At 42.7% G+C, this 17,024-nt stretch overlaps 1 protein-coding gene across 4 annotated transcripts in view; it reads right to left on the bottom strand.

Annotated features, from left to right (window-relative positions):
• The window catches only part of LOC109556791 (mitochondrial adenyl nucleotide antiporter SLC25A24-like), a 136,271-nt gene that overhangs the window by 88,068 nt on the left and 31,179 nt on the right, over nucleotides 1–17,024 (bottom strand). For 3 of the 4 annotated variants that reach the window (XM_070785997.1, XM_070785995.1, XM_070785996.1), the window contains exon 1: nucleotides 14,711–15,337. The exons of the other annotated variant lie outside the window; for it this stretch is intronic. In XM_070785997.1, the coding sequence (XP_070642098.1) occupies nucleotides 14,711–14,890 (180 nt within the window). In that variant the 5' untranslated portion in view covers nucleotides 14,891–15,337. Of the gene's footprint in view, nucleotides 1–14,710; nucleotides 15,338–17,024 lie in introns of those variants that run through there. 4 annotated transcript variants of the gene reach the window in all.

Below are 17,024 nucleotides of genomic sequence, written 5' to 3'. Positions count from 1 at the left end.
GCCGCTTTCTCCTTGTGCCTTCAATCTTCCCCGGCATCAAGGTCTTTTCCAATGAGTTGGCTCTTTGCATCAGGTGGCCGAAGTATTTGAGGCTTCAGCATCAGTCCTTCCAATGAATATTCAGGGTTGATTTCCCTTAGGATAGACTGGTTTAGTCTCCTTGCAGTCTAAGGGAATCTCAACAGTCTTGTCCAGCACCATAATTTGAAAGCATCAATCCTTCAGTGTTCAGTCTTCTTTGTGGTTCAACTGCCATATCTGTACATGACTACTGGAAAAACCATAGCTTTGACTATATGCACCTTTGTCAGCAAAGTGATTTCTCTGCTTATTAAAACATTGTCTAGGTTTGTCATAGCTTTCCTTCCAAGGAGCAAGTGTCTTAATTTCATGGCCGCAGTCACCATCCACAGGGATTTTGGAGCCCAAGAAAATAAAATCTGTCACTGTTTCTACTTTTTTCCCTTCTATTTGCCATGAAGTGATGACACGGGGTGCCATGAGCTTAGCTTTTTTAATGTTAAGTTTCAAGCCGGCTTTTTCACTCTCCTCTTTCACCCTCATCAAGAAGCTCTTTAGTTCCTCTTCACTTTCTGCCATTAGAGTGGCATCATCTGCATATCTGAGGTTATTGATATTTTTCAACTTTGTTACACATGGTCACCCATAGTCTGAAAATATTAAGTGAAAAATTCCAGAAATAATAAGGTTTAGATTAAGCACCGTTCTGAGTAGTGTGATGAAATCTCATTCCATCAGGTTCCATCCTGACCAGGATGTGAATTATCCCTTTGCCCAGATATCCCACTCCTTATTCACTTACTAGCCATCAATCTAGATTATCATGTTGCCTGTCATAGTATCACAGTTCTTGGGTTCGAATAACACTTACTTTACTTTTGGCCCCAAAACACAAGAGTGGTAATGCTGAAAATTTGGATATGTCCAAGAGAAGCCATAAAATTCTTCCTTTAAGTAAAAATGGGAAAGTTCTTGACTGGTAAGGAAGAAAAAAAACTGTATACTGAGGTTGCCAAGATCTACAGTATGAATGAATTTTCTATCAGTAAAATTGTGAAGAAGGAAAAAGAAATTCACGCCAGTTTTGCTGTCACACCTCAAACCACAAAAGTTATGGCCACAGAATGTGGTAAGTGCTTAGTTAAGACAGAAAAAGCATTAAATTGTACAGTACAATATTCTGAGAGAAAGACCATATTAATAACTTTATTTGACATTATTTAATTATACTCGATTTACAATATTGTGTTAGTTTCACGTATGTAGCTTTAGATACTTTTCCATTAGAGGTATTACAGGATATTAAATACAGATCCTGTGCTAAATAAATAAATCCTGTTTATCTGTTTTATATATAATGGTATGTAACTATTAATCCCATCAGTTCAGTTCAGTTCAGTTCAGGCGCTCAGTCATGTCCGACTCTTTGCGATCCCATGAATCGCAACATGCCAGGCCCCCCTGTCCATCACCATCTCCCGGAGTTCACTTAGACTCACGTCCATCGAGTCAGCGATGCCATCCAGCCATCTCATCCTCTGTCATCCCCTTCTCCTCCTGCCCCCAATCCCTCCAAGCATCAGAGTCTTTTCCAATGAGTCAACTCTTTGCATGAGGTGGCCAAAGTACTGGAGTTTCAGCTTTAGCATCATTCCTTCTGAAGAAATCCCAGGGCTGATCTCCTTCAGAATGGACTGGTTGGATCTCCTTGCAATCCAAGGGACTCTCAAGAGTCTTCTCCAACACCACAGTTCAAAAGCATCAATTCTTCGTCACTCAGCTTTCTTCACAATTCAACTCTCACATCCATACATGACCACTGGAAAAACCATAGCCTTGACTAGACGGACCTTTGTTGGAAAAGTAATGTCTCTGCTTTTCAATATGCTGTCTAGGTTGGTCATAACTTTTCTTCCAAGGAGTAAGCATCTTTTACATGGCTGCAGTCACCATCTGCAGTGATTTTGGAGCCCAAAAAAATAAAGTCTGACACTGTTTCCACTGTTTCCCCATCTATTTCCCATCAAGTGATGGGACCAGATGCCATGATCTTCGTTTTCTGCATGTTGAGTTTTAAGCCAACTTTTTCACTCTCCTCTTTCACCTTCATCAAGAGGCTTTTTAGTTCCTCTTCACTTTCTGCCATAAGGGTGGTGTCATCTGCATATCTGAAGTTATTGATATTTCTCCCGGCAATCTTGATTCCAGCTTGTGCTTCTTCCAGCCCAGCATTTCTCATGATGTACTCTGCATATAAGTTAAATAAGCAGGGTGACAATATACAGCCTTGATGTACTCCTTTTCCTATTTGGAACCAGTCTGTTCCATGTCCAGTTCTAACTGTTGCTTCCTGACCTGCATACAAATTTCTCAAAAGGCAGGTCAGGTGGTCTGGTATTCCCATCTCTTTCAGAATTTTCCAGTTTATTGTGATCCACACAGTCAAAGGCTTTAATCCCATACTCCTAATCTATCCACCCCCGCCCCCGAATTTTCCCCTTTGGTAGCCATAAGTTTGTTTTCTGTCTGTGAGTCTGCTTCTGTTTTCCAAATAAGTTCACCTGTATTATTATTTTTAGATACCATATATAAGTGATACCACATAATATTTGTTTTTTCTCTGCTTAGTATGATAATAACTTACTTCACGTAGTATGATAATCTCTAGGTCCATCTGTGCTGTCCTCAGTTGCTCAGTTGTGTTCAACTCTTTAGTGACCTCATGGACGTAGCCTGCCAGGCTCCTCTGTCCATGGGATTTCCCAGGCAAGAATACTGGAGTGGGTTGCTATTTCCTCCTCCAGGGGATCTTTCCAACCCAGGGATCAAATCCGCATCTTCTGCTTTTCCTGCACTGCAGGCGGATTCTTTACCATTGAGACGTGGGGAAGCCCATGGTCCATCTATGTTGTTGCAAATGGCGTATTTCATTCATTTTGTGTTTGAGTAATATTCCATTATATATGTACCATATCCTCTTTATCCATTCATCTGTTGATTGACACTAAGGTTACTTCCATGTTCTAGCTTTTGTAAATAGTTCTTCCATGAACACTGAGGTGCATATGTCTTTTCAAATTAGAGTTTTTGTCTTTCCCAGATATATGCCCTGGAGTGGGGTTGCTGGATCATATCATAACACTATTTTTAGTTTTTTAAGGAAACGTTGTACTGTTTTATATAGTAGTCCACCAATTTAACAGTGTAGGATGGTTCCCTTTTCTCCACACTCTTTCCAGTATTTATTATTTATAGACTTTTTGATGATGGTCATTCTGACTGGTATGAGGTGATACCTTATTATAGCTTTGATTTGCATCTCTCTTAGCAGGGCTTCCCTGGTGGCTCAGGTGGTAAAGAATCCACCTGCAATGCAGGAGACCTGGTTCGATCCCTGGCTTGGGAAGATCCCCTGGAGGAGGGCATGGCAACCTACTCCAGTATTCTTGCCTGGAGAATCCTCATGGACAGAGGAACCCAGCAGGCTACAGTCTGTGGGGTCACAAAAAGTTGGACATGACTGAGCGACTAAGCACAATAATTAACAATCGCATTCTCATAACTTTTATTACAGTATATTGTTATAATTGTTCTATATTTTATTATTGAAAAAGTGGGCAAAAAAAGGAAAAAATGAAAGTGCTGGTCGCTCAGTTGTATGATTCTGGTGCATATTTTATGTTCATTTCAGACCAGGGAAATGATATTAGACAAAAAGCAAATTCAAACCATTTTCTTATTAAGAGTTCAAAATGAGTCATAAGGCAGCAGAAACAACTTGCAACATCAACAATGCATTTGGCCCAGGAATTGCTAATGAACATACAGCGCAGTGGTGGTTCAAGAAGTTTGCAAAGGAGATGAGAGCCTTAAAGATGAGGAACACAGTGGCTGGCCATTGGAAGTTGACAGTGACCAACTGAGAGGATCATTGAAGCTCATCTTCTTACAACTACATGAGAAGTTACCGAAGAACTCAATGTCGACTATTTGCTGGTCGTTCAGCATTTGAAGCAGAAAAAAAAAAACAAACTGTATAATCCAGCACAGCTTTCCTCATCAGAGAAGGATATAATATAGGGACGAAAGCCCCAGCTTAGAGTGCTCTCTGTGTTGTACCCCGCTCCTGATGTCTAGCATGTCTATCATAGCATCCTGGTCCTCACACATTCCTCAGAGATACAACCAACAACAAGGTACACACCTACATGAAATTGCTCGAGGTTACAAACTTCCTCCATCTTGACAAATCCCTTAGTTAAAATCAATCTTCACCTTATAAGACCTCTTAGCAGACCTCTTGGTCCTATGTAATAACTCCCTCCTTGAGATATTTGACTCACATTGGCTCCCAAGAGCTCACACACTCCTGATTTCCTTTCACTTTATTAAGTGCTGCTTTTCAGAGTTGTACATTGGCTCTTCCTGATCTCAAAATGTTACAGTGATCCAGTGCTCAGTCCTCAGACCACTTCTCTATATACACCTTCTAGGGGATCTCATCCAATATTAAAGCTTTGCATATATAATGCTGATGATATACATCTCTAACCCTGACATCTCCTCAGAGATTCAGGCTCAAATACAAAACTACTATTAGATATATCCACTTGGATGTTTAAAAGAAACCTCCAACGTCCACACTAAGAACTCTTTATTAACCACTTATCCTACCTCACTACTCTCCAATTCTGCCTGATTTTAGCAAACAGCTAAAAATGGATAAAACCATTATCCATTCATTTTTTCAAATTGAAAATACTGGAGTCATTCTTGACTTCCTCTTATACCTCACAGTACAAATCCAATTAACCAATGAATCCTATCAGCATTACTTTCAAAATTTATCACTGTAGTATATTCTATAGTGCACTGCCCACCAATCCCCCTCAGGACTGACAGTAGCTGTCAGTATTAACAGACAGCTCTCAGTTGAGTCCCTCTCTTTATGTCACCCTGGGCTGAAAAGATTCACCTTGCCTAAAGTCATTCCCTAGGAGCAACCCACGTTCAAAAATGGGGAGGGAGTGAAGGAGGCAGGGGACAGGTAACAAAGGCCTGGTCTTCCTGCCTCAAGATGGGACAACTCTTTTTTTTTTAATATTTATTTGTTTCTTTATTTGGCTGCGAGAGATCTTTGATCTTTTAGACTCTCTAGTTGCAGTGCACAGGCTTAGTTGCTCCACAGCATGTAGGATCTTAGTTCCCTGACCAGGGATCAAACCCACAGTCCCCATACTGCATGGTGGATTCATAACCACTGGGCAACCAGGAAAGCCCCAAGATACGACAATTCTTAAGGGCCTATGTAATAACTCCCTCCTTGAGATATTTGACTCACATTGGCTCCCAAGGAACTCTTAAGATTCAGAGTTCCTCTTGAATTGTCTGAAACCTCTGTTGTAATTCCATCACAGTTCAACTTCTCCTTCTGTCCAGTCCTGCTTCCACCAGCCCTCTCAGGTACTGTCCCTAGGAGCACTTCCCAATAAACTTCTCAAGAATGAATCTGAGTAGTAGAGGCAGTTCTCATGGAATACAACCTATGGCAGCTGGTACCACAAATGGTCTTAGGAAGCTGACTGCACATGAAACACCATCTCTGGTGGTAGATGATTAACTGGGATGGGAAGAGAATGCACTGGCTAATTATAAAAACTATATAATTGGATGGATGTTGATGGAAGCATCACTGCACTAGAGAAAAACAATGAAAGGCTGAGAATAACACAATGCCAAAAATGGGGTATATACATACCATGGAATATTAATCAGCCTTAAAAAGGAAAGATTCTAACATATGCTACAACATGGAGGGAAGTGAAGTGAAAGTCACTCAGTTGTGTCCGACTCTTTGCGACCCCACAGACTATACAGTCCATGGAATTCTGTAGGCCAGAATACTGGAGTGGGTAGCTGTTCCCTTTTCCAGAGGATCTTCCCAACCCAGGAATCAAATCCAGGTCTACCACTTTGCAGGCAGATTCTTTACCAGCTGAGCCACCAGGGAACATATGCGGATGGATGGTGAGGATATTATCCTAAGTGAAGTCAGTCAGTCACACAAAGACAAACATTGTATGATTCCACTTCCATGAGATACACAGAGTTGTCAGAATCATAGGGACAAAAAATAGAATGGTGACTTTCAAGGCCAGGAAGAAGGAGGGAATGAGGAGTTACTGTTTAATGGGTATAGAATTTCCATTTTAAAGGTGAAAGAGTTCCTGAGATGGATAGTGGTGATAACTGCATAAATGAATATTATTATTAAATGCATTTAATATAATTAAATATTAAATGTATTCAATATAAAAATTAAATACAAACACGGACAAAGCTAGTGGAAGTGATGGAATTCCAGTTGAACTATTTCAAATGCTAAAAGATGATGCTGTGAAAGTGTTGCACTCAATATGTCAGCAAAGTTGGAAAACTCAGCAGCGGCCACAGGGCTGGAAAAGGTCAGTTTTCATTCCAATCCCAAAGAAAGGCAATGACAAAGAATGCTCAAACTACCGCACAATTGCACTCATCTCACATGCTAGTAAAGTAATGCTCAAAATTCTCCAAGCCAGGCTTCAGCAATACATGAACCGTGGACTTCCAGATGTTCAGCTAGATTTAGAAAAGGCAGAGGAACCAGAGATCAAATTGCCAACATTTGCTGGATCATGGAAAAAGCAAGAGAGTTCCAGAAAAACATCTATTTCTGCTTTATTGACTATGCCAGAGCCTTTGACTGTGTGGATCACAATAAACTATGGAAAATTCTGAAAGAGATGAGAATACCAGACCACCTGACCTGCCTCTGTAGAAACCTGTATGCAGGTCAGGCAGCAACAGTTAGAACTGGACATGGAACAACAGACTGGTTCCACGGACTGGAAAAGGAGTACATCAAAGCTGTACATTGTCACCCTGCTTATTTAACTTATATGCAGAGTACATCATGAGAAACGCTGGGCTGGAGGAAGCATAGGCTGGAATCAAGATTGCCAGGAGAAATATCAATAACCTCAGATATGCAGATGACACCACCCTCATGGCAGAAAGCAAAGAACTAAAGAGCCTCTTGATGAAAGCAAAAGAGGAGAGTGAAAAAGTTGGCTTAAAGCTCAACATCAGAAAACTAAGATCATGGCATCTGGTCCCATCACTTCATGGCAAATAGATGGGGAAACAGTGAAACATTGAGTGACTTTATTTTGGGGGGCTCCAAAATCACTGCAGATGGTGACTGCAGCCATGAAATTAAAAGATGCTTACTCCTTGGAAGAAAAGTTATGGCCAACCTAGAGAGTATATAAAGAAGCAGAGACATTACTTTGTCAACAAAGGTCTGTCTAATCAAGGCTATGGTTTTTTCAGTAGTCATGTATGGATGTGAGAGTTGGACTAGAAAGAAAGCTGAGTGCCAAAGAATGGATGCTTTTGGACTGTGGTGTTGGAGAAGACTCTTGAGAGTCCCTTGGACTGCAAGGAGATCCAACCAGTCCATCCTAAAGGAGATCAGTCCTGGGTGTTCATTGGAAGGACTGATGTTGAAGCTGAAACTCCAATACTTTGACCACCTGATGTGAAGAGCTGACTCATTTGAAATAACCCTGATGCTGGGAAAGATTGAGGGCAGGAGGAAAAGGGGATGACAGAGGATGAGATGGTTAGATGGCATCACCGACTCAATGGACATGAGTTTGGGTGAATTCAGGCAGTTGGTGATGGACAGGGAGGCCTGGTGTGCACGGCTCATGGGATCTCAAAGAGTCGGACACAACTGAGCGACTGAACTAAAAATATAAAAATATATTTTATACCCATTTGAATGCAGAGTTCCAAAGAACAGCAAAGACAGATAAGAAAGCTTTCCTCAGTGATCGATGCACAATGCAAAGTAACAGGAAAACAATGGAATGGGAAAGACTAGAGATCTCTTCAAGAAAATTATAGCTACCAAGGGAACATTTCATACAAAGATGGGCACAATAAAGGACAGAAATGGTATGGACCTAACAGAAGCAGAAGATATTAAGAAGAGGTGGCAAGAATACACAGAACTATACAAAAAAGATCTTCATGACCCAGATAACCACGATGGTATTGAAGAGGAAAAAAAAATTTACATAGCCTTCTGCTCATTCTGCCTCTGTAACTCAGCTTGCTCTTTACAAAGTCTGGATCACATAGGTCATGTAGTCTCAGAAAGTGGGGACTTACAATACTAGGAACTGGAGCTTATCTCACTCACCCTTGTCCTGCTCTTTGCAATTGCCCAGCCCCTGCAAACCTGCTTAAACATTTCCTGTCCCTGTAAAGGTCAGGCATCCCCTTCCTGTCTTGACTGCTGTTCCTGCGCTCATGAAATCCCTTAGTTTAAACCAGGCTATTAGCAGCTAACGTTGCCCACTATAGTCTGTCTATAGAAACTCTGTAACCCCTTCGTTCGGGGCTCAGAGCTCGGAGTGTTAACTCCCCTGGGCCTGCAGGCATAATAAACCTGAGTTCTCCAACTTTCTGAGTGTGCTGCTTGGTTTCTCAATTACTGGTTTCTGCAACAGTGTGATCACTCACCTACAGCCAGACATCCTGGAATGCAAAGTTAAGTGGGCCTTAGAAAGCATCACTACAAACAAAGTTAGTGGACGTGATGGAATTCCACTTGAGCTATTTCAAATCTAAAAGATGATGCTGTGAAAGTGCTGCACTCAATATGCCAGCAAATTTGGAAAACTCAGCAGTGGCCACAGGACTAGAAAAGGTAGATTTTCATTCCAATACCAAAGAAAGGAAATTGCACTCACCTCACGTGCTAGCAAAGTAATCCTCAAAATCCTCCAAATCAGACTTGAACAGTACGTGAATTGCGAACTTCCAGATGTTCAAGCTGGATTTAGTAAAGGCAGAGGAACCAGAGATCAAATTGCCAATATCAATTGGATCATAGAAAAAGCAAGAGAGCTCCAGAAAAATATCTACTTCTGCTTCACTGACTACGCCAAAGCCTTTGACTGTGTGGATCACAACAAAATGTGGAAAATTCTTAAAGAGATGGGAATATCAGACCACCTTACCTGCCTCCTGAGAAATCTGTATGCAGGTCAAGAAGCAACAGTTAGAACTCAACATAGAACAACAGACTGGTTCCAAATGGGGAAAGGAGTACATCAAGGCTGCATATTGTCACCCTGTTTATTTAACATATGCAAAGTACATCATATGAAATGCCAGGCTGGATGAAACACAAGCTAGAATCAAGACTGTCGGGAGAAATATCAATAACCTCAGTTATGCAGATGACATCACCCTATTGCAGAAAGTGAAGAAGAACTAAAAAGCCTCTTAATGAAAGTGAAAGATGAGAGTGAAAACGTTGGCTTAAAATTCAACATTCAGAAAACTGAGATCATGGCATCTGGTCCCATCACTTCATGGCAAATAGATGGGGAAACAATGGAAACAGTGAGAGACTTTATTTTTGGGGGGCTCCAAAATCACTGCAGATGGTGACTGCAGCCACGAAATTAAAAGACGCTTGTTCCTTGGAATAAAAGCTATGACCAACCTAGACAGCATATTTAAAAGCAGAGACATTACTTTGCCAACAAAGGTCTAGTCAAAGTTATAGTTTTTCCAGTAGTCATGTATGGATGTGAGAATTGGACTGTAAAGAAAGCTGAACACCAAAGAATTGATGCTTTGAATGGTAGTGTTGGAGAAGACGCTTGAAGAGTCCCTTAGACTGCAAGGAGATCCAACCAGTCCGACCTAAAGGAAATCAGTCCTGAATATTCATTGGAAGGACTGATGCTGAAGCAGAAACTCCAATACTTTGGCCACCTGATGCAAAGAACTGACTCATCAGAAAAGACCCTGATGTGGGGAAAGACTGAAGGCAGGAGGAGAAAGACTACAGAGGATGAGATGGTTGGATGGCATCACCAACTTGATTGGACATGAGTTTGAGTAAGCTCCAGGAGTTGGTGATGGACAGGGAAGCCTGGCATGCTGCAGTCTATGGTGTCACAGAGAGTCGGACACAACTGAGTGAACTGAACTGATTTAATACCACTGAACTGTACACTTAAAAGTGGTTTTAGATGCTAAATTTTATAATACATGAATTTTTATCACAATTTCAAAAATTGGAAAAAAAACAATATCACTTCCTAATAGAGATTAGTACTATCCCTAAAGACGTACTAAGAAATTCAGGGATGGTGGTCCCCACCACTTAATTCACTAGTATAAGTCCTACAAAAGCTAGGTAGGAGGAGGATGACAGTGGACGACTTCAAACTCAACCAAGTAGCAGACAAGTCAACTGCAGCTCTAGATCCAGATGTGGTATTTAGTAGAGGAGATGAACACAGCCTCAAGGACATAGCATACGGCCATTTATCTGACGAATGTACTGTTTTCCATTTACCAAGAAAGATAACCAGAGGCAGTTGACATTCACATCAGATGGGCAATAAATACATTTAAGTCTCCCACCTTCTGTCATAAAGGGATCTGGTCCAACTACACATTCATAGAACTTCATGCTGGTCCTCTATATTGATGAAAACATGTTAAATGGACTTGGTAAACAATAAGTAGCAATATGTTGGACGCCTTGGTAAGATATCAGAGAAGGCAACGGCAATCCACTCCAGTACTCTTGCCTGGAAAATCCCAGGGACAGCAGAGCCTGGTGGGCTGCCATCTACGGGGTCACACAGAATTGGACACGACTGAAGCGACTTAGCAGCAGCAGCAGTTGGTAAGAAATATGCCTCCAGAGAATGAGAAATAATAAAGTCAATAAAGATTCAGGGGTCTACCACACCAATTAAGTATTTCCAAAACCAGTGGTCTGGGGTATGTCAGGATATGTCCCACCACCACCACCAAAATAAAGGGGAAATGACTGAATCTCATACCTCCCTAAGAAGGAAACCAGCATCTGAGGCTTCTGAGTTCTGGAGGTAATGTATTTCAAAATTGAGAAAACTGCTCTGACTCACTTTTGAGAACTAGGAAAGGCTAACAGCATTCTATGGGGACCATGATGGGCAAGAGCTCTTCAACATGTCCTAGCTATAGAGTAAGTGGCCCTGCCTCTTGGGTCACCTGACCCAGCAGACTCTATGGTATTGAAAGTATCAGAAGTATGAAAAGATATTATGAGAAGTTTATAGTGTGCCCCCAAAGGAGAGTCTGCCGGAGAAAACTGCAACAGTTCCTGACATGCTACGGGACCCTGATAGAAACAGAGTCCTTAAATATGGGACTTTAAATGATTACCCAGGGCTTCCCTGGTGGCTCGGTGATGAAGAATTTGCCTGCCAATGCAGGAGACATGGGTTTGATCCCTGGACCAGGAAGGAGGAGCCCACATGCCACAGAGCAACTGAGTCCAGGCACCACAACTATTCAGCCTGTGCTCTAGAGCCCAGGAACTGCAACTACCAGAGCCCGGGGCCCTAGAGCCCGTGCTCTGCAACAAGAGAAGCCACTGCAACGAGAAGCCTGCACACCACAACTAGAGCATAGCCCCACTCGCTGCAACTAGAGAAAAGCCCACGCAGCAGTGAAAACCTAGCACAGCCAAAATAAACATAAACATAAAAAAAAGATGTTAAAAAATAATAACAAAATTAAATTAAAATGAACACACAGCCATGGTTGACTATCACGAGTTGGATTCTATCAGACTCACCAAGTCATAAGTTTTGGTGAGTCCAGGAGCAATCTCCATAATGGAAGAGAACATCTGAGATCAAGCACAAGCAGAACCAGAGTGCAAACAAAACAAAGAATGGTTCAGATCTCCAAGCTTCACCACTGTTATACCATCACCTCTCCTTAAACTCATTCCTATAAATACATGGAAGTTCATTACTACCAGCCAACAAAGGTGGAAAAAGGATGAGCTTGGTCCTTGGATGGGTTTCAGTGTATGCGAATGCAAATCGAAAATGGCTTGATGTGCATTATAATACCATTCAAGAACAGTCCAGAAAGACAGCAATAAGGGGAAAGAGAGAAGAATGTCAAGTTGTGTACCTGATCATTCACTTTATGTAGAAAGAGAAGTGGACAGAAATAACAATGTATAGAGGCTTGTGGACAGTGATGAGTAGCTTGTTTAGATGATCAGTAGCCTGGCAAGAAAAAGATTAAAAGATCAGAGACACAGAGGTCTGGGGAATATGCATGAGGATGGATCTATGGGAGTGAAAACAAAGTAAAAATATTTTCATTTTGTACAGTTGCTACTGTGGAAGAGGTATAAAATAACCAAGCAGATACAGTGACCCAGCCAGCTAAAGTCAGCCAGACTCTCATCAGCTGACATATGAACAGCAGTGCTGACACAGTAGACGCAGGGATGGAACAGCCATGGTGGTGGAGATAGACGCCATCCATAGAGGCACGGATGCATAGGACTTCCCTGGTGGCTCAGACGGTAAAACGTCTGCCTACAATGTGGGAGGCCTGCATTCGATCCCTGGGTTGGGAAGATCCTCTGGAGAAGGAAATGGCACCCCACTCCAGTACTCTTGCCTGGAAAATCCCATGGACAGAGGAGGTTGGTAGGCTACAGTCCATGGGGTCGCAAAGAGTCAGACACGACTGAGGGACTAAACTTTTTTCTTTCTTTTCTTTCATGGATGCATATCCATCAGTATGGGTTCCACTTTCCAAGCCTAGTATCGCTACTGATGCTTCCAAATGCTTAACCTACTGCCATCAGAGACCGAAGCACAGACATAACATCATCCTTTCAGGGAACCTACCAGCCACTGAGCAGCAAGTCCATTACCCTGAAGCTATTCTACCCTGAAAGGTACAGTGTTTCATCTTCACAGGAATTGACACACTCTAAGTATGCGTTTGCCTTACTTGCCTGCAGAGCCTCAGCTGGCAGGACAATCCAACAGTCAAGGGTGTTTGATTTCACAACATGTGTATATAGAGTATACTGCATTGGACCAAATGTCCTATTATACTCCAAAGGGGCCATATAATGATAACAGGACCCATCAGGCCTATCACATAAAGCACTAACCAGAAGCTGCTGGCCTGCTGTACAGACAGAACAAGTAAGTGGTGTTCTTCCAAGTGAGGGCTTAAAGGTAATACCTTTCATGAGTGGCATACCATTTTCAAAGACACAGGGTACATACCAAAGCAGTATTCATGTTAATGTTCCTATATTCCTACCACTCCTCTCTGATTCATACCTCTCTCTAAGGTTTATTCTCTGATATCCCTTCTCAGGTAAGCAGAAGCCTAACACAGTTGACAGACTGAGGTACAGGGTCCTAGAATTCTGGCTTACCGGAGACTGTCCTAAGAGACAGGATCCAGGGACAAAAGAAAAATAAAGTCAAGGAGATGGCTTCTTGGCATCAATCTGAAAAGACTAAGCAGAGTGGGAGGATATAGGATTCAGATGAGATAATCAAACCAGAGCAATACATTTTTGGAGTATAGAACTCAAGGAACTTCTGAGCCATGGGAACCATTTGGAACTCTAATACATACACACACACACACACACACACACACACACACACACACACACACATCTCACTGGTAGAGAGCTGAACAAATAGGTTAATATCAGAAGACTATTTTGCACTGGAAATAAAATGATTGTTTTCTCTTGGTATTCTGAAACTTCCACCTAAACAGTTTTTAAATAATCAAGTCAAGATTTATCTAGAGAAGAAAGGCATCCGTAATTTAGGCAAGGTACTAAAACAATCAGCTGAAGTATAATCCCATGGATCAAGGTCTGACTCCCCCTCGGTCTTTGGTATGGGATTGCAGCTCTGGGAACCCCAGTGTGCTTGTCATTAGAAGAAAACTCTGAAAGCATGAATCGTGGGCAGTAAATGACTACAGAAAAGATAATGTCTTTGACTCCTGCATTCGCAAAGGCTAATGAAGCCTGTGAAATTCTGTGCCAGTTCAGTAAATGGTGAATGAGTCACCAGAAACCCACTTAGCATCTTCCAAAAACCCCAAGAGAAGGCTCTGGTGTTTGTTCAAAGTGATCACTTTAAGAAGATGGAGAAGGTGTTTTTCTTGGGCTGCCTTCTCCCTCCTGAGAGGCTCAGGGAAATTATGCCCACCCAGGACCCTTGGGAGCGTCTCTGGAAAGGGCAAGTCTGGATTTGAGACAGGCTAGGGCCTGGGACCCTTTGCAGAAGTGCTTGCATTTTCCTGGACAAACATCTCCTGGAGCAACAAAATACAAAAAAAAAAAAAAACTATAAGGGATTAAAAATAACTAAGTGGATGCACACTGGGACAAATTATGGACAAAGTACAAAAAGATGAAAAACCCTACCGCCACTTCTGAAGAGCCTAGAGCAAAACCAGAGATACTGCACAGGCCCCCCTGCCAATGGGGTGGGCAAACCACCTAAGCCACCCCTCCTGCCTGATGCCTGAACATATTCCTACCCTAACCCCATAGCAGGAATCAGCTTGCTCCCTTCTCTGGGAGCGAGTAAGGAAAACTGTTACTTGTTTTCACTATCCCCTGTTGCAGCAGTGGCCCCAATAAAGCCTTGCCTGAATTTCCTGACTGACCTCTTACTAATTTTTATTGATTAGGGAAACCCAAGAATCCTGGTCCAGTAACATCTTTACCTTCTGCCCAGCACCTCTCCGGACAGGCGGGGCCACTCACCTTCTCCCGGGCAAAAGAGGGGTTCCAGTTTTTCAGGCCCTCTTGGAGCTCCAAGATGTCCACCACCCCGTCCCCGTTGTGGTCCAGGTCTTGGAAAAGGTTCTTGTAGTGTAAGTAGTCTTCCTCGTCGGTGTGGCAGGTCGCCGCGGGCAGCACGAAGACCCGCAGCCAGCGCAGCATGGTCCGGCTGGCGCTGCCCCGCGACGGCGGGGACCGCAGGCCGCCTCTCCTCCTGGCCCCAGGGAGGGCGTCCCGCCGGCAGCCACGCCACCTGCCGCTTCCTAGACGCCGCAGCTGCTCAGGGTCCGCGCGGTCAGCCGGGCTGCCGCAACCGCCCGACTCAAGCCGCCACGGTTCTCAGCCGCCTGAGGCGAGAGGGTCCGCGCCAGTGGCTCTCGGGCGTCGCTTGAAGAGCCTCGTGCGGGAGGCCCTGGCCGGGACTCCGCGGGAGCGTCCGCCCTCAGAAGTTGGAAGCTGAGGCCCCAAACGCAGCGTCCGGGACCTTCCAAGCCTAAGTCGACCACGAGCTGAGGAGAGCTTGGGAGGGAGGAAGAACGCCTCCCTTTGGAGGGAGAAAGAACGCCTCCCTTTGGAGGGAGGAAGGCGTTGCTCCCCGCGGGCGGCATCTAAAGAGCGCTCCGGCGTCCAGGATCTTCCCGGCAAACTCAGTGCACCTGGGGCAGCGGGTCAGTGAGTTGCTCGACCTGCACCTCTGCTGAGAGCGCCCAGTGCCACCGCGTAGGTCATAGCTTTGCAGTCGGGACCCCGCTGACCCAGCGGAGGTAGAGCTAAAGAAGGTAGTCCTCCCCCTAGCAGCCTTCGTCTATGTCTCTCTCTTCCCCTCCCTGGGAACCTGCGGTTGTTTCCAAGAACCTGTCTCCTTTCACCTCCCACTTTTCTCCTGGATCCACTGCAGTCTCATCTCAGCTACCACCATCTACCTCACTGAACTTCCTCGTCACAGAATCCAGAGGACACGAAAATGCTTGCTTTACTTAATCCCAGTTCTGTTTAAGACACTGCTGACCACGCCCTCCATTCTGAAGTATTTAACTTTTTACTTTGTCTTCAGGAACATCGCATATTTCTGCCATTCCTTATACTCTCTTACAGCCTCCCACAAAAAGAGCCTGAAATCATCTACAGTTGAGGCTCTACAGAATTGCAGTAGATAGAGTTGAGGGAGTAGGTAAAAACCTAGTTCTGTAATTTGTTGCATTGAAGCTTTGCATCCTCAATCCCTATCCTTTGAAAGTCAATGGCATAATCTAATGACAAGCCCACCAGTGTTAAGTTTTCTTGTAAAATTCCACAGACCACAGAATAAAATTCACTTATTTTTCAAAATAACAGTTTGAGATGTTATTTATTCCATCAGTTTTTATACCATTTGTTATTAATAAGTGTTAAAGATATAAAAGTAAAGAACATTGAATCTGCTCTCATAGCAGCTCACCATCTAGTGTGCTCTAGGTGTGTAAAGAAATAAAATTCAACCTAATAAACATATGCTTTATATTAGATATAAAGCATATATAAATAAAGATAACTGAGATGTGACTACAAATGATAAAATACATGTTATTTAAATGAATGAGATTTAGGAATTAATAAACAGAAGGCTATTAATAAAGCTTTTAGAAAATATTATAAGTAATAGGCATATGTAAATATTAAGCACTTTTTCTTTAAGAGATAATTAACTGTCAAAAACAGAATATATTGTGGAACTTATGTAGAAGTAAAATACACGACAGCAATAGGAAAAAGGATGGGAGAGGGGTCATAGAAGTATACTACTAGAAGGTTCTCACATTATATGTGAGGTAGTATACATTTAAATGGAGGAGGACCTGGCAACCCACTCCAGTATTCTGCCTGGAGAATCCCCATTGACAGAGGAGCCTGGCAGGCTACAGTCCATAGGGTTGCAAACAGTCAGACATGACTGAAGTGACTTAGCATACATTTAAAAGTGCATCTAGAAACTCTAGAGCAACCGTTGAAAAAAAACATGGAAGTATAGCTAATAAACCAATAGAAGAGATAAAATAGAATACCAAAAAACACTGAATTAATACAAAAGAATGTAAGAGGGGGAAAAGAAAAAGAACAGTTGAGATAAGCAAAACAAGAAAGAAGTAGGACTTAAAACCATGTCAATAATTATTCTATATGCTTCAATAAAAAGGCACAGCAAACAAGACCCAACTATATACTTTCTAAAAAACTGAAATAGAAAGATACAAATAGGTTAAAAGTAAATGGATGGACAAGGAAATACTTGAAAACACTAATCTTGAGGAAGCTGGGG

This window comes from Bos indicus, chromosome 3 (genome assembly GCF_029378745.1).
Source record: "Bos indicus isolate NIAB-ARS_2022 breed Sahiwal x Tharparkar chromosome 3, NIAB-ARS_B.indTharparkar_mat_pri_1.0, whole genome shotgun sequence".
NCBI classification, from domain to species: Eukaryota; Metazoa; Chordata; class Mammalia; order Artiodactyla; family Bovidae; genus Bos; species Bos indicus.
This window is presented reverse-complemented; position numbering and strand designations above follow the sequence as displayed.